We start from the raw sequence: 24,517 nt of genomic DNA on the forward strand, positions 1-24,517 counted from the left end.
TGACCTGTGCATAGGGTGAAGGTTAGGGAGACACACCCCACGGGGACCGACCTGTGGACAGATGGGTGGAGAAGCCAGATCCAGGCAGTTGGTAGCTGGGATGCAGAGGGAAGAGGGACAGAGCTGGTAGACACAGGGGCAGAGGCTGAGAGTGGAGGGTCATGCCACCTCTGTCCCCGCTGTCTATGCCAGAGCCAGGAGGGACAGGAAGGGCAGGTGGAAGTGGCTGGCTGGCCAAGGCTGACCTCTCTAAGCTGCACAGAGGCCCTGATGTGCCTCCCAGAGGACTGGCACTCTGTGGGTCTGGGGACGGCTCCGCAGCTGTTCTTCCATGACCCGGCCCCTTCATCTGTCGGGTAGGGGCGGTATGATCCAGACGTGCGAGCAGTACCAGTTCGTGCACCACGTCATGAGCCTCTACGAGAAGCAGCTGTCCCACCAGTCCCCGGAGTGACCACACGCCTCGCCGAGGTCCTCTGGTACCTCCCAGCCTGAGTTGGGGCCCTCCTCGCAGCCACACCCAGGGCCCTGCCTCAGGTCCCGGCCTGCTCCCCTTCCCTCCCGCTTCCTCTCTTCAGTTTGCTCCCCCTGCCCCGCTGCCTCGGCCGGACCCCTGCCCCCCCAACATAGCTCTTCCTACTGTACATACTGGGGAGTGGGGAGGGTGGGGGAGGGGTGTGCCAGGCCAGGCCTGGGGCCCCAGGGCCTGACCCAAACTGCGTGACCTGGGGCCTCAGTTTTTAACGATGGTTCCACTGCTACTTGATCCAAAACGTTTCCCTGCCGCAACTCCACGTGTCCTGCCGCAGCGTGTTCTGTCTGTCCATCGTCTCTGCTGTCTGTACCGAACACTGTGTCTCCTCAGCCCGGGAGAGGGGTTGTGAGCTCCAGCCCCTCAGGGGCCCTGGCACGGGTGCCTGCCTCAGGTCCCCAGCCCCGCTTCTCCCTGCAGACAGGTTGTACTTTGCCCCTAGTTCCTGGAACCAGGATGGGAAGGAAGGGCCTGAAGACCCCGGAAGTCAGGCACAGGAAAGCCCTGAGGGGTTGGCAGAAAGATCGCAGCTGGGGAGAGGTCTCTGGATGGGGGTGGGGGAGGAGGATCGCATCCAGGGGGACCCCCAGGTATCAGACGCCCTCAGCAGGCAGTGACTAGCCTGTGGGGCAATGGTGAGAAAGGGGACACATAGGGGAGAATGAACCCAGGGGGCCTGGGCCAGTGGGAGACGGGAAGCTCTGAGGGTAGGGTGGGAACTCGGCCCCAGATCCGTGTGAAGCATTTTTCTGTGTCGCTGTGGGAAACCCCTCCCAGAAGTCTTGCCGTGTGTAGCTCTGCGTGTGTCCTGTGTTCATGCGTGTGTTGAGAGCCCGTCAGCAGGGCGTGCATGACTCTATGGCAACATGTGTTATCTTGGAGCCACGTGTTTTTATTGGTGACTTTGAATATTTATTCCATGGCAGACAGAGACATTTGGTGTCTTTTTATAATTTGCTCATGGTCATTGAATAGAGCAATAAATGGAGCATTTTGAGCAAAACTAGCTTCCTGGGTCTGTGTGATTGCCTCTCCCCTCTACTTCCTGCCTCCCTGTACCCCCATCTTATTGCCCCTCTTACTAATACAGATGCGCATGCGCACACAGACACACCCACACACACCCAGGCCTTTGAGATCCCTAGTGCCCCATTGTGTAGGTTGGGAGATGGCGTGAATCCAGATTTGAAATTCCAAAAGTCCACTGAGCATAATTCTCATATACCTGCACCCTCGCACCCAGCCAGAAGCCAGGGGCCCTGCAAAGCCACAGGGACAGATGTTGGAGGCTTTCATAGAAGGAAAAGTGGCTGGCAGGCCATCAGTTTCGACAGAGGGCCAGAGATGCCAAAGTCAGAGCAGGGGGACCTTCAGACTACACAGGCCCCTCCCTGTTGACCAGCCCACTTACTTGCCCTGCAGGTCCCAACAGCAGCTGCAGCCCAGCAATTTGCCTTGCAAGGCCTGGGCTGAGAGCAGTCCCGCCCAAGGAACCTGGAGAATATGCCCCTAGACCAAGATCCTGTGCCTTCCAGACACTCCCACTCTATTCTTACCCCAGTCCCCAGGGATGCAGCAAACATAGCTGTCCTGCCCTTGCTGACAGGGGTGGGTCACCCCAGGGCAAGAGGGAGGCCAGGGGCAGGACTGTTGACCAACCAGCAGGTCCTTACAAGGTCGCAGAGCCCTGAGTGGGCTGGTCAAGGGTCTGGGCTGCAGATTTACTGCAGACAATGAGGAAAGAACAGGGGAGTGGCTTAGACAGAGGTCCCAGAGAAGGGGGCCTGCTGTCCAACTACTCTCCAACAAGAGGATGGGCCCTCCTACCCCTCCGCCCAGATCAGGGGGTTAATCAGCAAGAGTGAGATGGGGAGGAAGAGCTAACATTTCCCCTTCTCTCCTGGGGGTGGCCCCGTGAGGCCACTCAGGTTGTGCAGGCACCAAGTGCAGAGCATGGCATGAACGGTGCTCCCTGGACTCTCCCCCAGTCACCCGCTCCTGGTCCCTGGAAAACACAGACCTGTTGCTTTGCTCCCCAAGCCCTATTGGACACACACATTACCCTGAGCCCCTCAGCTCAGAGAGGTCCCACCCAGCAGCAGTGAGAACCCAAACCTCTGCGCAAAGGAACAGAAAAAGTACCCCAGGACCACCACGCTCGACCACCTGCCTGCCCAGACCCCTGCACTTCCTCCAGCCCTGGCCCCAGCTACCCCCCAAAGCAGTGAGCCAGCTGGCTGGGGCAGCTGTGGAGCCTGAGTAAGGGGTCACCCCCGGGGGCCAGGCATTTAAGGAACCAGTGACTCCTGGTGGTCACATTGCTGGGACAAAGAAGAAGGAGACTGGTCAGTCTACAGCCCAGGGACCAGCTGGGTCTCCAAAGTCGTGGGTGGACACAGCCCTTGAGGGTTAGAAGGGACTGGTGACATGAAGGTAAGGCTTCCCCCTTTCCTGAGGAAAGGGGCAGAGTCTGCTTTCTGAGGGGGACAGCAGGAGTTGGGGCTGGGGAGACGTCTCCAAACCCGGAGGGACCAGGTAGAGAGGTGTCATCGGATGAGGGGGCAAAGTTTAGCCCCAAACCTTCTTTCTGGCTTGGAAGAAGGCCTTGGGGTCCTCTGGAAGGGCACTGGACTGGGAGTCAAGGGGCCAGGATTCTAGTCTGAGTGCCCTTGGTTATTTCTCAGATGTCAGTTTCTCATATACAAAAAATTGGGGTGTAAAAACTGCCACTCTGTGGCAAAGGAAATGGCAACCCATTCCAGTATTCTTGTGGAGAATCCCATGGACAGAGGAGCCTGATGGGCTGTAGTCCATGGGGTCGCAAAGAGTTGGAGATGACTGAGCGACTAACACTGTGTCGTACCTAAAGATTCCCACATACCACTCTGGTTAAAGAAAAGATGGTATGTACATCTATTTGATGAAATACTATGTAGGTGTTAACAAGAATGCGAAAACTTCATAAACAGGGATGGAAAGACCTCCAAGGTGTACAAAGTAAAAAGAGGGCTGAATAGCTTGTATAATAGGCTACCTTATGTATTAAAAAAAGGGGGGGAATGAAGACAAAAACATATTCAAATTTGCCTGAAAGAGCTCCAGAAGGAGCATAAAGACCACAGGTGGTTACCTGTTGTGGAAGGCTGGGAGACAGAGGGCCTTGGGAGCAGGAGGGAGCCTCTTTACAACAGATGTTTCTATTGTTTTGTTTTTTAACCATGTGATTGAATTACCAACTCAAAAATTATGAGAAAGAAAGACTCAACCTCCGTCTTTATCATATCGGAAAGGAAAGCAGAGTGGTAGGAATGTGCTGTCATTTGTCTTAGCATTCCGCCAATGCCAGGGCTCCCCAGGGCCCAGCAAGAAGATCCAGTTTCCTTTCAAAGCCGGCTCCAGTATGGCTTAGTCAGGAAGTTTCTTCTCAGGTCTGACTTCATTCTCTCCTGATGAAGCCTCCAGCACTGCCCCACCCCACCAGTTCCATGTAGCTATCAAAAGGTATCCTCAGCTCCCTCTGGGCCTTGCTGGGTTCACTGGGTAAGTCTAAACCCTATCTTCTCCCCCTCCACGGATCTGGAATGGTTTGGGGTTACTCAGTGAGAGGCCCATTGGTCCTTGTAGCCAACCAGGGAAAAGGAGATACCAAGGGAAGAGAAGAGAGGACAGAGGGAATAGGCTTGCCACCCAACCTCTCCTCACCCTCCCTGTAAACAGTCATCTCTCTCTGTGTTCACCTGTTCTGTCCCTTCCCCTGTCCCACTGTGCGTGCACACACATACATACACAAACATCTCTGAGTCTCCCTCCTGCTCCCTTCCTTGTCCTTCACAGCCTCATCCCCTTCCTGGTCCTCCCAGGTGAGTGCCCATGCCTTGTAACCATGACAACCATTCACCACGACAACCATTCACCACAAGCAGATACTTCAGGAGCACGTGTCCATGGCGTTCTCCAGCTCTACCACCCACATGCAGACCTTCTCCAAGACAACCAAGATCGTGGGAGGCAAATAGAGTGGGATGGCTGGCAAGGGGGCAGAATTAGGTAGAGGCAGCCTTTCTTCTTCCCATCTTTGTGACCAAGGGACCCCTCAAAAGCCCAAGATACCACCAACAACCCTCCCAACCTGTGCTTCTAATCTGTGATTTGATAAAGCTAAGCCAGCAGGATGCTTGTCCACAAATGCTGTCTCCAGGAAAACAGCTTAGGAAAAATCAATTACATGGATATGTGTAAGTGATTGAACTCTTAATTGCTGGAGACCAAAGCCATAGGCAAATGCACAAATTTCTAATGGTAGAATTTCAGGCATGGAGGAAGTTAGGGAGGTAGCCGCCTTATCTACTTAAGAATAATGCTGGCCCTGCTCCACTTAAGAAAGAGAAGACTTGGGCTGCCAGTGGAGACAGGATGAATACATAAACAAGTGACTTGAGCTTCCAGGTGTTCAGACTTGGGGACCAGACTTAAGGGAGGGCAGAGCCAAGGGAAAGCTGAGAAATGGCCTCAGAACAGAACAGATTGTTTTAGCCATGTCTCCAGAGGAGAGTGATTCAAAGATGGCAAGGAACCAGGATATCCCAGCCATCCCTCCTTCAGTCAGTCCTCTGTGCATAGAGGTCAAGGCCAGATAAGCAGCAAGTCCCCCTGGCCAAGTGAGGCATGTGTGCATGCATGCTTAGTCACTTCAGTCGTGTCCGACTCTCTGCGACCCCATGGGCCATGGCCAGCCAGGCTCCTCTGTCCATGGGATTCTCCAGGCAAGAGTACTGGAGTGTGTTGCCATTTCCTTCTCCAAGTGAGGCATGAAAGTGAAAGTGAAGTCACTCATTCATATCCGACTCTTTGTGACCCCGTGGACTGTAGCCTACCAAGCTCCTCTGTCCATGGGATTCTCCAGGCAAGAATACTGGAGTGGGTTGCCATTTCCTTCTCCAGGGGATCTTCCTGACCCAGGGATCGAACCTGGGTTTCCCACATTGGAGGCAGATGCTTTAACCTCTGAGCCACCAGCGAAGCCCACAAGTGAGGCATAGCAAGTGGAACAGCTGGGACTCAAGACCAGAAGCTTCAAACTCAAGTGACTATAATTTGTGATTCTCAGCCCTGACGGCACAACAGAACCATCTTAATGTACAGGTGGGAGAAGGGAGTAAAAAAAAGCAGTGACATGTGAGTCTTACCTCAGACCGTTAAATCTGATAGTGTTTTTAAGATCTCCAGGGACCCTGATTTGCAGCCAGACTTGAAAACCACTGTCAGATAGCGTCCAGCAGGGAACATAAATGCAAAAAAAAAGTTTGAGGTGAATTGCCCAGAATGTAGCCCATCGAAAGGGACAGCCCCTCTTGACCTCCCACTGTTGCCATGTAGGAATATGCGTCCAGTGTTAAGGATCCAGAAATTCGAATTTTTATGTGAAATTTCTCAATTTTTAGATGTAGGGCTCCTTTTTGTTTAAATATTAAAGGAAAGGAAAGTGAAGTCACTCGGTCATGTCTGACTCTTTGCCATCCTGTGGACTGTAGCCTACCAGGCTCCTCTGTCCATGGGATTCTCCCAGCAAGAGTACTGGAGTAGGTTGCCATTTCCTTCGCCAGGGCATCTTCCTGACCTAGGGATCGAACCTGGGTCTCCCGCATTGCAGGCAGATGCTTTATCCCCTGAGCCACCGGGGAAGCCCATTTAAACATTGGAAACATCAAATAAAAAACATCAATAGACCGGCTGCAGCCTGTAGACCTCTGGTCACTGGGGGACCAGAACTTCCAGGAGAGGAACCCAAAGAGACCCATAAAATCTAAAAAAGAAAACTACTTCTAAAAAAAGGGCCGGGGCAGGGGGGTGGTGCTGAGGGGGAAGTAGAACGCAAGACCTTGACCCGGTAAAGATTGTAGAGATTGACCACTGAGGGATGGATAAGGCTTTCACTCCCCTAGTGGTTGGTATTTGCCATAACACAATGACCCACCGACTCTAAGGTCCTCCTTTCTTGGCCAAAGCGTTTCCTGTTCTCACTGACCTAAAATGCTCCACTGTCCCCTCGAGAAGAGGTCCCAGACTAAGCTCTGCCTGGAGCCTATTCTGACCTCTCTAGCCTGTCAGCACAGAGGAAGTGGTGAGGAGGAAGTTCTCCAGCTCCACAGAGTTCTTCAGCTTGGTGACCCAAAGTTCAAACATCTCTGCTGGCGAGAATGTCCCGGAGTTCATGGAGAAGCCTCAGCTGGTTGCCTCACCCGAGGATGCATCCCTCCCAGAGTCTCCCCAAGGCCCCGGCTGCTTCCCTTTCTATCCCAGTGCCCCAGCCTCTCGCTGCTGCTGCCACCCCCGCCGTCGTCCCCCCAGTACACAATCACTGGTGGAGACAGGCCAAGGGTCTCTTCCCAGCCCAGAGCTGGGAACAGGTCGAGGTGCAGCTTCCAGGCTAAGGGGCAAAAATAGGTGCCCACTGCAGGGAATAAAGCCATGTTCCGAGTCCGGGTGCAGGGGAACCCCTAACTCAATGTTTTTGGGAGAGAGAATGGCATGCCCATCAAGGACTCTGCCAAGATCTTCTACAACAGCATGAACAAGGAGCATGTGTTGAAGGTGCCAGGGCCAGTGACCCCTAAGGCCAGAGGCCAAGACCCTGGGATGAGCCCCAGGTCCTCTCACAGCCAAGAGATCCACAATGGAGACCCAAGAGCTGGGAGATGAGAAAAGGGGCTCTCAATGCCCTAGAGGAGGAGCAGGATAAGAAAGGTGAGTCAGGAGCTAGGGCGTCCTTACCAGAGTGAGCAGGGGCCCCAAATTAGGGGCAGGGCAAGGCAGAGCTAGGGCAATGCCAGAACAAGGAGGGGGCAGGACCAAATGGAAAAGAGAGAGGTTCCAGCAGGTGATGAGCCTCAAAGGAACGTGAGACAAAAGCTATGCGCATGGCTAGAAGGGAATGAGACCAAGGGACCTCAAGCAGGCTGAGGGGAGGCGGGATCTGCACGAAGGGAAGGGCTAGTCATAGAGTGGAGGTGAGGGTTAGGATTCCTGGGCTCTTCAGGGGCACATTACAGAAGAGCAATGCCAAGGGCCGATCGTCCTAAGGTCTAAGCATCTTCTGCAGCCTCTGGGTCCAGACCCTTTGAGGAAAGGGCGGGATGGGTCCCTGAGGGATCTAGGTCTATAATTACTTATGTTCCTGGATCTGCCCTGACTTCCCACTGTGAAAGGACAGAGCCTCCCCTCTCCCCACCCATGCCAGGTGCTTCCTTCCCCTCCCAAAGAGCCATCATTGGGCCTTAGCACTCCCCACAGTACACACAAGCTGCTCCAGAGCCCCCTACTGGCCAGCCACTCCTTACACAAGCTCATTCAGTCAGCAAGACCTTTTAGGAAACCCACTGGTACCTAAGCTCCTTTCTACAGGCGCCAAGGCAGCCTTGTTCACCCCCATTTCCTCAGGGCTCAACCCAATACCTGACACAGAGGAGTAAGTCTGTGTTAAATAAAGGAGCACTCAGCCCAGTGCCAGAAACTGCAGATAAAGTTGCAACTCAGAGGAAGTCCTTGTCCTCCAGGAGTTCACAGCCAAGGGGGAGAATCCAATGTGGAATCAGGCTTCAAACAGACACACTCACACTGACTGCTCCCTGGCACCTTCCAATCATAGAGGCAGCTCAGTCCTCAATACATACATCCAGCACTCAGCTCCTCCCCCTCCTCCCAAAACACCCTGTCTCCCTGTGGTTCCCTCCCCCACCCCCTACTAAGGGCCTGACTGATCCAGCTGGAGTCACTGACCTCGGACGACTCTGACAACTACAAGTGTGTTGCAAGCAATGAGCACGCAGATGCCATCTACACTGTGTCCTTGCTGGTGACTGAGGGTGAGCCAGTCCAATCCTCCTGGCCTTTCCTCTTGGGGACCAAACTCCCCCTGTCTGACCCTGTCCCTTTCTCTGTCCTCAGGTCAAGAAAAATTGGATTTCAAAAAGATGTTGAAGAAGAAGTGAGACTGGGAGGCTCCTCTTTCCAGGGTGTGGTCCCCCCACCCTCCAGGCTTTTCAACAGGGCCCTGAGTTAATGGCCCAGGCTCCAAGAATCCATGGAGTAGGGAGGGGCATGTCAAGGTTGGGAGAGCCTCCCTCTGTCTTCAGAGAAAGGCACTAAATCCAGGCTTGTCACCCACCTTCTTCCTCCCAGTGGACCCCCTGCTCCCAAGAAGCAGAACAAGGTGACAGGTGAGAAAGAGATGCTATAGACTTTTTCCAAGATGCCCAAGAAGGACTTTGAGAAGGTCTGCATGGAGTATGGTTTCACCAACTTCTGGGGGCTGCTCAAGAAGCTCAAAGGGAGGTCAGTGGCCACCAGGGGGAAGGGGGGCTGCAGGCCGGGGGCTGGGCCTTACCAAAAGTGCTAATGCCTTTGGGACTCCTGGAGGCAAGGTTTCCCCACCCTGCCCATGCCTAGTCAAGGGCGTTCTCTACTGCCAGGGCAGTGAGGAACTCAGGTCATCTTCCTTCCACCTCTTTTCTCTTGACTGCTCCCTAATATATTTGCATCGACTTTGGAATCTGAGAGACCTGGGTTCAAAGTCCAGTTTTACTGCATTATTAACTAAGTGAACTTGGGGGGGGTCTCTCCAAACCTGTTTCTTCATCTGCAAAATGAAAATTACTTTTGCCCTGTTCATTTGTTTTTATATTGCGGTTCTCACTCATTCATTCAATCAACTTGTCATTGTGAAACATCTGCACCAGAATCAGAGGACCTATACACAAGGGGACCTCTGTACTTGGTAACTGTTCCTCGGATGGTGTTCCTTTTTCTTCCCTTGTCATGTCCGTTTCCTCCTCGATCTTCTAGTTGTTCCATGCGGAGGGAGGGGAATGCAGCTGTCTAATTAATCAGCCTAGTCATTTGTCCCTGGAAGCTCAGAGGGCTTCTCCAGGCCTGGGGACACAGACTGGGCAGATTTAAGATGCCTCTGACACCTGCCTGTTTGTTATCACACTCCCTCAGGCCATATGAATTCTGAAATCCCTGGAAGACAGAACAGCCAAGGTGGACACCACGGTGGTCTCTGACTGCATCATGGAGCTAAAGGACCCCAATGTCAAAATGCCATGGGTCAAGGTGGGGAGAGCACCCAGGGAGGGATATGATTGGAATATCATTTCTTCCTCTTCACCCCTTTCCTTCCAAGACCCTCTCATTACCCATAAGCCCTGTCCTCTTCTCCATCCCAGGAAAACGATGCCATCCGGCACGGCTGAAATGGGCTGGGAGCTGGGCTTTATTCTTAGGTGTTCCACCGGTTTGCTGTTTGATTTGAGATAATTACTCTCCTTTCTCTGTGCCTCAGCCTACCCATCTGAAGGGCTGAATTAGACAGTCCTGAAGATTACTGATGATCTGGACCTCTAAGAGAAAACATCTAGTGAACTCATGCATATTAAGAGTTCAGGCTTTGGGGGAGGCAGGGACCCTGGATGCCACCAAGCCAGATAATGAAGCTAGAAAAATGTTAGGGGCCTCTGACTGTGTTTGAGAGCCTTAGAAAGGTAGATATGGCTCCTTTCAGCTCAGGCTGGCCTTATGGAATGGAATAGAAATCTCCTCTTAAATCCATTCATCAGTTTTTCTACCTAGTCCATGAGGCAGGATAATGAGCCACTGAGGATCCGGTACTTCCTGGGGAAATATGATGTGAAGCAGATGGGCACCGAGTGCATGCTGCCCATTACATGAGTGATGCAGGCGCCTACAGCCTGGCTGTGGCCAACAGGCGGATGGATGCAGAGCTCATGGTGCTGGGCACGAGTGTGGGCACCAGGGGCCACAAGGAGGACATGGTCAGGGTCAGGGCAAAGGAAGAACCAGGGCTGGGGTCCATGGGGATATGGCAGGAAGGACTGCAGAGCTAGCACAGGCTGCATGGGGTTGGGCGTTAACAGAGGAGAGAAACGTGGGGCCTGTGGATACGGCTATGAGATAAAGTGCCGTGGGGCGATGTAGCACAGTGGTTAAGAGTACAGCGTCTGGAGTTGAACTACTGGAGTTCAAATCCTAACTTCTGTCACTTATGAGCTGTATATTTGGGACAAGTGATTCAACTTCTCTTTGCCTCAGTTTTCCCATCTGTAAAATGGGAGATAACAGACTCTTCCTGTATGAGGACTGGATGCCTTAATAGTGCCTGGCACATAGATACATATTCTTTCTAAAACTGCTGTTAATGTTATTGGGAAGGAGACCATATGAACGTCATGGGAGGGGATTCCCATGATTCACAAGCAGAACAAAAGGCAGTATGTTTTCCCCAGCTGTGGGCTACAAGAGGCTGATGACACCTGAGTCTTTATGCCGCCTTCATCCTACCCCTCAGGAGGGACCAGGGATCAGCCCAAGGGCTGCCCTTCCTACTCTTTGCTGCAGATAAGTTACTGAAGTTCTTGGGAGAGATGAAGCTGGTGAAGGTGACAGAGTGCCAGACAGCTGTGTTTGAGATCCGCCTCTCTAGGAAAGTGCCCGACTTTGTGTGGAAGTTCAGTGGAAAGGAGCTGAAGAGGGATGAAAAGTATGAAATCACAGCGTCTGAGGATGGTCTGACCCACACGTATAAGATTCAGGATGCCAGATTCAGTGATAGTGGTGAGTTCTCTGCCAAGGCAGGAGACCTGGTTCAGAAGACCCAGCTCACTACTGACCATGAGTGTTTGGGGCAGAGCTTGAGTGGTGGGCTTCATGCCACAGCAGCCTCGATGTGGGCATTCATCCCTCCATCCATCCATCCATCTATCCAGCCATCCATGTATCTATCTGTCTCCTCCTTGCAAGGTCCTTTGATGGATATTAGAAAAATAAAGAGTTCTCCTCTCTGCTAACTCCTAGTCTGGTGGGACATGTAGGTGTGGAAATGGAATTAGAAAAAAAAGTTCTTAAGCAAGGAATCAAGACACACTAAGATCTTACTGTCGGCTGGGAGATCTCGAGCCAAGAAATTATTAGCCTTTATGGCTCTAGTGTTATATATTACAGCACATACCATATATTACATCTTGACTACATACATTCTTATAGCTAGTTTGGAGAGTTACACATGACGGTGAGTCACACATGTGAACCACTCTTGACACATGTGACATGGAATAATCATTGCTGTGATGGAGGGAGACACAGAGGCTGTGGGAACCCAGAGAAGAGATACCACCTTGCAATGTCAGAAGGGATATGATAAGATGATGGCAAAGCTTTACCAAGAAAAATGAAAAGGCTTTCAGTTTTCAGAGAAGGGGCAAGAGAAGAGAACATTTTCAGCACGTATAAAGGTCCAGACACCAGAGAGACAATGCAGTTATGGTTGGAGGGCCAAGGGGGCATTAGAGATATTGACTGCAGTCCTGTGAGGAGGTAAAAGCTGTTGCCCTGTTTTACATATGAGCAAACAAACAGACTTAGGAAGTGAATACACTGCACAGAGTCAGCTAGCAAATAAGCAGAGCTGGGAATTTCCCTGTCAGGTACTTCTGTGAGTCGGGTACACACTTCATGTCACAGGGCCCTGTAGTTTCTGGGGTCAAAAAGAGGACCACAGCAGCATCTAGCTGCAGGAAAGCGTCGTAGGAGGTTGGGAGCAGAAGCAACTGTTTGTTTGTCTGTCCGTAGGCATCCCTATAAAATTTGTAGCACCCTCAAGAATGTGCATGTGAAAGAGAGGAGCTGTGCCTGCCTTGAGTGTGAGCTGACGTCCAAGGATGTGACCTTGTACCGGAAGAATGGGCAGCTGCTGGCGCGAAGCTCCAAGTACAGCATGAACCATGAGGGCAAGCGAGCAGGGCTGTTCACTGAGGATGCACAGCTCACTGACGGTGGCAGGTACACTGTGGTGGCTCTGCAGGATGAGGGCCTCACTGAATACTACAGCACTGCTGTGGTCACCATGGAAGGTATACACCCCCCCTGTCAGTCCCCACCGACTGACCCTCCGCTTTCCTACCATGGGGTGAACACCAGTCCCCCATGACATCAGCCCTCCTCCAGGTCTTGATCTATTTCTGCCTCCCCACTCTAACCAACCCGTCTCCCAAATTCTGACCGTTTCTACCTCCTAGACCCTGATCGTCCTTCATCTTTTGAACTCTATCTGAAATCCCTTGACTTCATCCATCCTTTACTTCGAGACTCTGACCACCCCCAGCAGATCTGATCATCTCACATCCCTTGACCCTGACCAGGCCCTACTCACTATCCCTGGCCATTTCTCACTGACCCTGGCCACCCTCTACTCCTAATAAACCCTGGGCATCCCACCGGCCAGCATAACCACAGCTAAACATCCCAGCTCCACTAACCATCTGCATCCCACCATCTAGTCTTCTTCACCTGAGCAGCCTGAGTTCCCACTGACCATATGCTCTGATGATCAGCCCCCCATTAGCCATCTCCCAGAATTCCTGGTTACCATTTCCCAATGCCACTGACTTTCCCCCAAACCCCACCTACAGGCCCTAATCCCCCCACTGACCCCTTACCCACGTGCCCATTTTTAAACATCCTGCTCATCATAAATGACTTTGATAGATGCCACCAGCCCTTTTCGGAGAAGGCAATGGCACCCCACTCCAGTACTCTTGCCTGGAAAATCCCGTGGATGGAGGAGCCTGGTGGGCTGCAGTCCATGAGGTCGCTGAGAGTCGGACACGACTGAGAGACTTCCCTTTCACTTTTCACTTTCATGCATTGGAGAAGGAAATGGCAACCCACTCCAGTGTTCTTGCCTGGAGAATCCCGGGGACGGGGGAGCCTGGTGGGCTTCCGTCTCTGGGGTCGCACAGAGTCGGACACGACTGAAGCGACTTAGCAGCAACCAGCCCTTTTCCCGTAACATAAGTCCTTTCCACAGCATACCCTAACCCAGCCCCGCCCGGTTCTCTTCCAGAGCGCCTGGCCACCATCAAGAGCTCAATGTCCGACGTGCATGAGGCCACTGGGAGCCCAGCTGAGCTGTGCTTAGTGCGATGAGAAGGTGGAGGGCGTGCGACTGGAGGATGGCAAGGAGGTCCAAAGCAGGAGCGAAGGGAGTGAAGGACGAAGGGACCGACCAGGCACACATTCGCACCCAAGACTACCCCTCGCCCTCGCAGATTTGCCTGGCGTGCGGATCCTGAAGCAGGGTGCGGTACACAAGCTTATCTTCCTCAGTATGGGGCCCGAGCTCGAGGGCAAGTACACCTTCAGGGTCAAGGGTGCAGAGAGGGAAGCCTCGGTGTTTATCGCAGGTAAGGTCGCTGCCCACTGTAGACAAAGCGAGACCACGCCTGGCCCGCCCACCTACTCTTAGCCCCTCCCCCATCCCCGTGGGCTCCTCCCCCACCCCTGCTGGGCGTGCCTTTCCTGCCGCCCCTCCTTGCAGATTCGCCAAAAGTCCACCGGTCCGTCCTGGAGGCACTGGCCGCGCACCCGGTCACAGTGAGGGTGGGCCACACCGCGAACATCAAGGTGCCCTTCCGAGCAAAGCCGCTGCCCAAAGTGACGTGGTACAAGGAAGGCAGGGAGATGACAGAAGAGGAACGCGTGTCCATGAAGCGTGGCGACGACCAGGCGCTACTCACCATTTCAAAGTGCGTGCTAGAGGACAGCGGCCTGATCCTGCTCGGGCTCAAGAATGACCATGGCTCCGCCACAGCCACTCTGCACCTCAGCGTGCTGGGTGAGCGCAGGGCCCCTGCTCGGCCAAGATGGGGACCCCCGCTGCCCTGGGCTCAGGGCAACAAGCAGGCTGAGGACAGAGTTGGAGTCTGGGTTGAGAATGGGACTGAGTGCTGACTTTGCAGCCAGAAGAGACCGCTTCCAGTTCCTTAACTCGGTGGCCTTGGGCAAGTCAGTTAACTTTCCTGAGCCTCAGTTTCTCATCTGTGATAGGGTGGTTGTTTAAAGTGTCTTTTTATGAGTGAATTTAAAGGCTGTAGAAGAGTGCACAGCACATTATTGACCTTCACATGTTACTGAAGTATTGTAATCGACTTGGAGATGAAGCAAGGTGAAAATGAGGTGGAAGAGAGGTGGGGTTTAGGGATGAAAGTGAGGTTCCTTGGGAAGCATTTTGGAGTTGGAAGTGAAACGGTGGGAAGGGAGTAAGATAGGGTCAAGGATAAAGTGAAATTGGAGAGAAAGCTGAAATGCAGGTAGAAATGGGATTTGGGATGGTCTGAACATAATGTTAAGGAAAGAGATGCGGAACTGGCCTTAATGAACTCATAGTCAACGTCCAACACATACATACCATGACCACCTCCCCCACCTGCATCTCCATCAGGTGGTGGGCTGGAATGGAGTGGGTTTCAGTTCAGTTTGGCAGCATGACTGAGCACCTCCTCTGTGTTCTCAGTGCTGAGGACACAGGGATGAATTATCCCCAGCAGTCCTCCAACCTAAAAGGGATATAGGAAAAAAAAAAAAAACAAAACCAGCAGACATGGAATTACAAAATAAACTGTTATACTGGAGTTCTGGAAGCTGAGAGGAGGGGAGACCTTTGAAGAGGACAAGTGGGAATCAGCTGAGGCAGGGTCCCCTCAGGTCTCCAGTTCACCCATTCCTAGGCAGATGAGAATCTTTGTGAGGGCAAGGATCAAGCTATTTGAGCAGGTCTTAGGAGGACAGTGACTCAGAGAAGCACAAAAGAGCTGCAAAGCTCAGGATCTAGCTATGTTCCAGTCTGGTGGACTCCAACCAGTAGGATGAAGCCCTTCTGGTCCTTTGCTCCAAAGCCCCATTCTGATGCTATCTTCTGTCCTGAGACCATCCCAAGCCTCCCCAGGGCCAGGTGGAGTTCCTGGAGCTCTTGGGTAATTGTGTGCACATGAAGTGGAAGGCACCTAAGGACAACGGACAGTGGCTTATAACACAGTTCATAGTGGAACCGAGGGCAGTCGGCAAGAAGTCCTGGATTAAGATCGGGGAGGTGGGCAGCAAAGTCACCAAATTCTCCACCAAGAAGGTGGAAGCAGGGAAAGCCTACCAGTTTCCTATCCTGGCTGTCAATTCAGAAGGAGTGAGCTACTCCCCGGAGGCAGAGGAAGTATTTTCAGGAAATGCTATTGGTCAGTGAGATAGCTCACTGTGGATCCCAGGAGCCACTGTGGGGCCTTCAGCTGGTGAGAAATGCTAGTGGGGGATTCCACAGGGTCATCTGTAGCTGCCCTATGAGACAGATAGATTCTAGAGTAAGAGCAAAACCGTGTTGGACAGAAATGCTCAACATTTTCCAGTGAGGTCGCATGTACAACACACCCCTGTGTATATATCCAGAACTATGCACGATGGCAGAAAAGTAATTCCACTTGTTCCTCCATTCCAGAAACCATCCCTCATCCAAGGGAGAGCGATGTTACTTTAGGGATGACCTTGAACCCATTCTAATTGCTTTTTCCAAAGAAAACTCTTGACAACATTGGCATTTTAATTATGATCACTAGTTAATTACTTGCTACAGGCCTCCAAACTGATCTCCATGTTTCTATGTGTCAAGACAGTACCTTAAAAATTGTGCCATTGGGGACGACACAGGTTAGAAAATTCAAGTCGCCGTTCTCTATCTTGGCTTCACATTAGAACCACTTGAGTTCTCTAAAACAGTGCTGATGCTTGGACTCCACCTAGGCCAGTTAAATCAGGAGATACAACCCAGACACTAGTTGTTGGAAGGGTGTTTTGGGGTTTTTTTTTACTGCTCACTTGACATTAATGTGCAACCAGAATTAGTTAAGAATCATCGGCTTTAAGGTTTTTAAGGAGGGAACCTTAAAAAACTGGAAATAGAACTGCCTTATGACCCAGGAATCCCACTGCTGGGCATACAATCCCACTGCTGGGCATACACACCGAGGAAACCAGAACTGAAAGAGACACGTGTACCCCAATGTTCATCGCAGCACTGTTTATAATAGCCAGGACATGGAAGCAACCTAGATGTCCATCAGAAGACGAATGGATAAGAAAGCTGTGGTACATATACACAATGGGGTATTACTCAGCCATTAAAAAGAATACATTTGAATCAGTTCTAATGAGGTGGATGAAACTGGAGCTGATTATACAGAGTGAAGTAAGCCAGAAAGAAAAACACCAATACAGTATACTAACACATATATATGGAATTTAGAAAGGTGGTAATGATAACCCTGTATGCGAGACAGCAAAAGAGACACAGATGTATGGAATAGACTTTTGGACTCTGTGGGAGAGGGAGAGGGTGGGATGATTTGGGAGAATGGCATTGAAAAATGTATACTATCATGTAAGAAACGAATTGCCAGTCTAGGCTCGATACAGGATACATGATGCTTGGGTCTGGTGCACTGGGATGACCCAGAGAGATGATATGGGGAGAGAGGTGGGAGGGGGGTTCAGGATTGGGAACTCATGTACACCTGTGGTGGACTCATGTCAATGTATGGCAAAACCAATACAGTATTGTAAAGTAAAAGTAAAATTTTTTTAAAAAGGAGGGAACCAGAGCTCAGCATTAGTTGGACAACTGTCTACATACTCCCCCTCCTAACCTGTACCCTCTCTCAGCCCCTCTGTCTCCCACAGAGCCTCTGGTCTTGCCTCCCAGGCTTAAGTGACTGACGTGACCAATGAGGCCCTGGCCGTCACGTGGAATGCCCCTACCCAAGATGGGGGAGCTCCAGGGCTCCACTACGTTGTGGAGCAAAGGAAGAAAGGCAGTAACCTGTGGGTGCCAGTCAACAAGGACCCCATCCAGGGTGAGGTCCTAGAGACAAAGGCCCAGGAGGGACCAAGGGAGATTTTGCTGGGTGGACCCATGTACCCCTGCTGCTCGGAACATAACTCCTCCTCATATTCCTTTGCGGGTTTTAATAGCAAACCTCACTCATTCTGTGGTCTCCTACCACATCGACACCCCCCCACCCCAGGCCTCATGACCCCTCAAATGCCAATGTTAGGCACCAAGTACACTGTGGATGATGTCCTGGAGGACACAGAATATGAATTCCGAGTTGTAGCTGTGAATAAGTCAGGCCCTGGACATCCAGTATGTCATCCAACTCAGTGGTAGCCAAGCACCCAGTGAGTGAGTGCAGGGCTGCCAGCGCATAGTGGAAATAGCCATTTGAGGTAGAAAGAGGGGTTCTTCTTGGAAAAGTCTAACAGGAAAGGGGTCACACAGTCTCTACTCTCTGGGAGCTGCCAGCCTGATTGAGGGACAAGATTCACAGAAAGGAGAAAGCCAGCAAATAAAGATTGAGTGTTAGGGATAGCGAGGAGGCAGCTGGAAAAAAAAGTTTTTATCAAAAGTAGAGTATGTCTGGTTAGGTGAGGTGGTAGAGAAATGTGTGAGGACTGAGCAAGGTGGTGGGTAAATGGTTGGGCAGGTGCTGAGCTCAGGTGGTGAGATGGGGACACTGCACAAGACTGGATGTGGTAGAGATGGTTGGGCTAAAGGCTGGAGTTTTGAATGCAGAGGGTTGGAGTATATAGTGCATACTGAATTTGGAGGGTACTGACTTCAAGGCTGAAAGTGTTGCGTCAGTGAGAAAATTGAATTTGGAGGTTGTTGAGGGTGCAAGGCTGGGTGCTGAACATGTCAACTATGAGTGTTCAAAGTAGAGGTGGTAAAAGTTTTCAGGGTTACTGAGTGTGGGAATTGGCCTTGGGGTTGAGTGGGAAGAGTATGGGAGCTGATGAGTTGTCTGTGTCACCCAGAGCACCCCAGGCCTGGTGCAAGGCCTGTACATGTCTGATTCCTCCAACACCAGCATCTCCCTGGCCTGGCGAGAGCCTGCAGGGGGAGACCCACCCTCTGGCTACCTCCTTGAGATGCAGGCTGAAGACACCATGGAGCGGTCCAAGTGCACAGAGATCCCCATCTCAGGCACCTGCTACACAGTGGGAGGCCTCACTGAGAGGCAGCAGTACTTCTTCCAAATCCTGGTGGTGAATGAGGCTGCGGTTGGAGAGGCAGTGGAGCTGGACGAGGGGGTCTGTGCCATGCCAACACCAGAGGAGAGATGCAGAGAGGGCTGGGGTTTAGCCCTCTCAACATCCTAGCTCCACCGCTTCCTCTTGGACCTCATTCCGTAGGAGACAATTGGGCAGTGCTGGGGATGGAGCTAGGGGTAACCCCAGGGGCTTCCCCACCCAAAACAAAACAATAAAAAACCCAAAAACCAAAAATCTCACTTATTGTGTGCCAGATAGTGTGTGTCAAAGGAGCTGTTAGGGATATAGGGGGAAAAATCAACAACACAGGATCTGCCCTAAAGAGTCTTACATAAAAATAGAGGGAGACAGATGAGAAAAAATAAATGCTTTGCAGCACTGCAGGGTTCCTAGCTGCCTGTCTGGCCTGAAGTGAGAGCATGAAGGGGAAGAGATTGGGAAAGGCTTCAGAAGGGAGGCTTAAACTTGAGTCTTCTGGATAGAGCGCTACTTGCTCCCATCTTTGTCTTTTCCATCTCAGCTGCTCCCAAGTTTGACCTCAGTGCCCGATTGAAGAGTCATACGGTGGTTTGCGCTGGGACAGCCCTCTGCATCCACGCCGCCTTCTCTGTGAGTCATTCCTGACCCTGACCCCCAGAGGCCCACCACTAAACCCAGATGGTTACCATGGCTGCCATAGCCTCTCCCTCTGCCCCTCGCCAGACCTCTGGCACTAGAGGCTGATAGGAGACTCCTGGACAGTGGGAGGGGGCCAGCCCCCAAACACCACCCAGGTGACCCATGGTGCTATCTCCTGTCACCACCCAGGGCTCCCCACCACCCATCGTGATCTGGCTGAAAGATGGCATCCCTACCAAGGGCCGGGAAATTATCACCAAGAGCAAAAACCACTCCCAGTTCCTCATCAAGAGCACCAAGTGCTCTGACTCAGGGGTGTACCACACTGAGCTCCAGAATGTGTCTGGAGAGGTATACCACGACTTCCACGTGTGTGTGGCAGGTATGACAATGAGCAGAGGCCTGGGTAGACATCCCTGCCTACACTCCCCTCTACTGCTGGAGTTTTACCACTGTAACGGCATTCCTAAAAGTAGTCAGGCTCCTTTGGCACCGCAGAGCAAGACTCTTAGCTTTTGCCTTAATGGGCAGAGTTGTTTCCACTTTTTCTCAGTGTCTTGAAACCCCAGAGGCATTGAACTAGGACTAAGCCCTTGTTTCAGTTTTTGCAGTCCTATCTGGAGAGCTTCAGGGCATATGCAGAGTAGGGTCAGTGAGCAGAGAGAGAGGCAGGAACAGGTAAGAGGCAGGAGAGACAGATGGAAATGAGTCCATTAAAAATTGGGGTAACTGGCCTGTATGTTATTGGAAATACTTTCAAAGCATGTGATGTGGTCACCTAGAAAGCCCTTTTGGGGAAACTTCACAATCCCACAGTGTCACTGCCATATAGCTTCATTAGAATTCCTGAACCACAACTGAAATGAGCTTCCTATTAATTTTTAGTTTCCCCCCAGATACCATTTAGAATTTTAATAATAAAGATGGTGGGTAAAACCTAAGAAAGAGTCTTTTCATCATCTTAAGTTTCAGGAAACTGCAGGTTTTGAGGTTTAACACACTGTGTATTCCTAAATTTACATTAATCACTATGCTAAAGAATATGTGAAACATTCTTTTGCATTGATGAATTTTGTACCTCCCTCTGTTAAAAGCATAACAGCCCCTCCAAATTGGGGTGACCTCTTAAAGAGAATTGGAAGCTTTATAATAAAGCCCTAAACCCCCAAGGGATGAAGGGGTGACCTTTTATTAAATGGGCACTTTACCCAAACATTTTTATGATAGTTGTTAGCCTTTTCTGCAAGTGAGGAAATGGGTCTCTGATAGTAACTTGTCTAAGTTCACAGGACTAGTAAATGACAAAGCTAGAGCTACACTTCATAAATAGTTCTGACTCCAAGACTCTGGCTGCCTGAGACTTAGAAGGTGAAGGTGCCCCGTCCCATCCTCCTTAGGACTTGGCAGGTGGCTGGCACGGGGGCACGATATTTCGGCGGGGATGTGCACGATATTTCCCCAGGGAGGCTGATGGATTTTTCGGACCCTTCCAGATTTTCTGCGGCCACCCACAAAGCTACAGGAGGAGGTCACCAACACGGTGACTCTGACCTGGAACCACAGCCCCCGACCTTCAGGAGGGCGGCGAGGTCCACTACACTATCATGGAGCGGGATGCCAGCACCGCCACCTGGCTCAAGGCGGTCGACCGCGTCTTCAGCAACAAGTACACGGTGACCGACTCGCTCCTCGGCAGGAAGTACTACTTCCGAGTGCTGGCCCAGAACGCAGCGGTGACTCCAATGGTACCTGCCTGGCTTGTCAACAAGGACCGGAGTGAGTCTGGGGACTTAGGGGTTCAGATCTTTGATCCCTGCTGGCGGGGATGAAATAAGGATTGCCAGGGTTACCCAATGCTGAGAAGCACTGAGGTGAAAGAACTAACGTCGGGGACCCTGGGGAGAACAGTTGAGGTCTGGAAGCCTAGGGGAGGGGATTCCTTCAGGGGACTCTGAGGGGTGGGACTAACGCGGAGGTGGGGAGATCCCCCTGGGGGCGGGGATGCCGGTAGGGGGCGGGAAGGAGGGGCGGGGATGGAGGTGGGGGACGGGGATGTGGAGCTGAGAAGCTGTTTCAGGGGAGAGGCTAACTGACGTCCTGATTGAGGATTCAGGGAGGGTCCAAGAAGCGGGGACGACATCCAGAAACCCCGGAGGGAGGGGATTAAGGATTGGGAAAGCTGCAGGAAACTTGAAATATGATTCAATTGGAGAGAGCAGAGACGGTAGAGACTGGGATGGCCTTGGGGAAAGCTTGGACCGGTGCGGGACGGGCGTGGGGTGGGGGTGGGGAGTGGTGATCAGACACATGAACACCAGTGGCTGATTCATGTCAATGTATGGCAAAACCCATCACAATATTGTAAAGTAATCAGCCTCCATTAAAATAAATTTATTAATTAGGGGGAAAAAAAATGCCAGTCAACAGCCCGGTCCAGAAGCTGATGGCCGGAAAGAAGTCTAGGATGCCCAGGTCTGGAAAAACGCAAAAGCCCGCGGACCTGGTTTGGGTCTTGGAACCAGCAGTGGCATGGGGGTGGGAGAGTGACGAAGGGAGAACTTCAGGAACCACTATGAAGTCGGGGCCCTAGAGCTGACGGTGCGTGGGAATCTAACCCAGGTCATCGGGGTTTCGTGAGCTGGGTATTCGGGGCGTCTTTCGAGCTCTAGGCGGGAGCGCGGTGGGTGGGGGACCTTGGGGTGCGGTTACCGCTCGCCACGTCCCCCACCCTCACCCCCACCCGACCCCCGCACAATCGAGGACCTGAGCACCAAGCTGAAGCCGTACCAGCAGAAGGGCTGGCGCCACGTGCTGCGCGGCCAGGATTGCACCGTGACCCGCGCCTTCCTGGGGAACCCGCGCCCCACCATCACCCTCTACAAGGGCCACGTCAACATCACAGCCAACTCACGGTTCTGGTACATCTCCACTAGCAGCGTGTGCACCATCGTCATCCCCACCTGCACGCTCAAGGACAGCGGCGAGTACTGCGTGCTGGTGGAGAATAAGCTGGGCAAGGACTGCAGCAGCTGCAAGCTTACCGTCTACCGTGAGGGTGCCGAGCCTGCCTCCAGCAGGCCTGGAGGTGGTGGGCGCCCCAGGCTGAGTCCTACCGGGGGTGGAAGCGCAAAATGGCAGTCTTGTGGGAGGTCGATAGATTATTTTCCTATGGCTGACACTACCTTTTATTTAATCTACCATGGGGTGGTGTAAATATTCTCTAACTGACCAAAGTTCGACCCACTCTGCCATCTTCTCCATATCATTTGTTATGTATCTGGCCCCTGCAGATTTGGGAGTTGGCAAAAAAAAGAGTCTGTAGTTTGCAACCCTTCAGTTCAGTTCAGTGGCTCAGTTGTGTCTGACTCTTTGCGAACCCATGGACTGCAACACACCAGGCTTCCCTGTACATCACCAACTCCCTGAGCTTGCACAAACTCATTGTCCGTCGGGTCGGTGATGCCATCCAACCATCTCATGCTCTGTGGTTCCCTTCTCCTCCTGCCTTCAATCTTTCCCAGCATCAGGGTAGTTTGCAACCCTCGGTGGGCCTAAACATGCATTTGAAAAAAAACAGTAGTGATCAGGTCTAAACCAGACTTGACAAGCACAATCTCCCTGGTAAGGTTCTAAAAGGAATCTTTTATATTGACAAAAATGTCAATATATTTTCATGTGCAACCAAGACAAAACTATAGTGGCTCAGGATAAGGATAGACAGGAGGCACTGTAGGGAATCAAGGCTTCCCCCCAGGTGGCGCTAGTGGTAAAGAACCTGTCTGCCACTGCAGGAGAGAGGAGGGGTCGATCCCTGGCTTGGGAAGATCCCCTGGAGGAGGGCATGGCAACCCATTCCAGTATGCTAGCTTGGAGAATCCCATGGACAGAGGAGCCTGGTGGGCTACAGTCCTTGGCGTCGCAAAGTCAGACATAATTGAAGCATACAAGGGAGGCCCTCCCTCTGCACACAGGTGCACCATGTCTCTGCTCATGTGTGCACAAGTAGGGGAAATGTTTTATTTCTTCCTACATTCTACTGTCTTCACAGCTAGACAGCTAGTTGCATGAACTCTCTAAATGCAAAGATGACCTACCTTGCTCTTCCCCCTTTGCTTTAAGCCTCCTAGCTTTGTTATGATCCTTTAAACTCACTCCCCACCACCTACCTCTCCAGCCTCCTCCTCTGCCACTCTCTGAAGTTTCCATGGCATGTATTGGTGTCCACAGTCTCCATGGTTACAGACTGTAACCATCCTGTTACAGATGTCTTTCTCTGGGGAAAGGACCATGTCCTGTTGCTCTGTCTCTCAAGTACTCAGCTAAGTGCCTGGCACTGAGATGATGCCTCCACAGTGGCTGCTGAACTGTGTAACAGAACTAGGCCAGGGAAGGCACCATGGGAGACATCCAGCTCTCATTCCACAGCTAGAGAGATCCCTGACAACTTAATTCTGGTTTAAGCACATGGGCACAAGGCCCTGGCTCTAACACTAATCAGCCATGTGACCTTGGCAAGCCACTCTAAGCTTGTTTTCTCATCTACTTCTTAAGGCTGTTATGAGGATTAAATGAGATAGTGCATAGAAGCGCCTGGCACTATGCGTGGCATACATTAAATGAATAACTGGCAGCTCTTGGCCCCACACACTCGGCTGACCTTGGCAGACTGCAGCTGGAAAGGACTGAGGATCCTAGGCAGGGTCCAGCCTCTGGTTTCTGCATAGTGACTCAAAGTCCAGGAGTTTGGAGGTTCCCTTGTCCCTAGGGTCATTCACACTGACAAAAACTTTCTTTGCTCTTTCAGACAAAGATGACAAGTCAGTTCTAGCATCTGTCACTGAGAGTCTCCAGAAGAAATCAAAGTACCTCATGTGAACTCCAGCCCAGCCCAGGCATCAGGAGGATGTTGTGATGTGGGGCTTCTTGGCCTGTCCTCTGTGTGGTCCCAGTGAGGGAGGCCCTGTATGCTCTGTGGTCTTTGTCAACATAAACATTCACTGAAGGGACAGGACAATACACTGAGTGAGTGTGCCTTTGCGTATATTCCTGACCATAGTGTGCACCAGGGACCAATGGGACTTGGGAGTGGGATGGGGATACTCAGAAGCCCAACCCCCAAGAGCCTGCTCCCAACCCACCCACATGGGGAGTGACCAGTCCCCTTTTGGCTGGGCCTTGCCCTGCCTTCCCTCCTCCACAGCTGCACTGTACCTGGCCCTCCCCTCAGGGCTTAGCAGGGAAGTTTGCAACTTCCTCCCCAGCCTGCCCTTCCAATTTCTTAACTACAAGTAGGTATGTCTTCAGTTCTGGGATTCAAATGGATCAAGACCTTGCCTTTTTAGTGTGCAGGGTTCCTACTATCTGAGCATCCCAGGTGGCTGAGTGGTGAAGAATTCACTTGTCGATACAGGAGACACAGGT

General features: G+C 51.9%; 2 protein-coding genes across 3 annotated transcripts in view; both read left to right on the top strand.

Annotated features, from left to right (window-relative positions):
- The window catches only part of PTPN5 (protein tyrosine phosphatase, non-receptor type 5), a 58,492-nt gene extending 56,954 nt beyond the window's left edge, over positions 1 to 1,538 (top strand). For both annotated transcript variants that reach the window (XM_018043567.1, XM_018043568.1), the window contains one exon: positions 361 to 1,538. In XM_018043567.1, the coding sequence (XP_017899056.1) occupies positions 361 to 454 (94 nt within the window). In that variant the 3' untranslated portion in view covers positions 455 to 1,538. The remainder of the gene's footprint in view (positions 1 to 360) is intronic.
- On the top strand, positions 4,426 to 24,517 carry IGSF22 (immunoglobulin superfamily member 22; the record flags this gene model as incomplete). The annotated part of the gene is given in 27 exon segments (XM_018042675.1): positions 4,426 to 4,540; positions 6,646 to 6,775; positions 6,988 to 7,123; positions 8,295 to 8,394; positions 8,477 to 8,516; positions 8,711 to 8,912; positions 9,530 to 9,643; positions 10,172 to 10,250; positions 10,253 to 10,324; positions 10,946 to 11,222; positions 12,176 to 12,456; positions 13,449 to 13,524; positions 13,526 to 13,575; positions 13,654 to 13,788; positions 13,923 to 14,219; positions 15,310 to 15,616; positions 17,108 to 17,280; positions 17,482 to 17,568; positions 17,571 to 17,613; positions 18,244 to 18,563; positions 18,999 to 19,087; positions 19,286 to 19,478; positions 20,590 to 20,660; positions 20,662 to 20,872; positions 21,005 to 21,009; positions 21,857 to 22,145; positions 23,901 to 24,517. Coding segments are annotated over 27 exon segments (3,963 nt in total), but the record flags the coding sequence as incomplete, so codon positions are not given.

Source organism: Capra hircus, chromosome 29 (assembly GCF_001704415.2).
Source record: "Capra hircus breed San Clemente chromosome 29, ASM170441v1, whole genome shotgun sequence".
NCBI lineage: Eukaryota > Metazoa > Chordata > Mammalia > Artiodactyla > Bovidae > Capra > Capra hircus.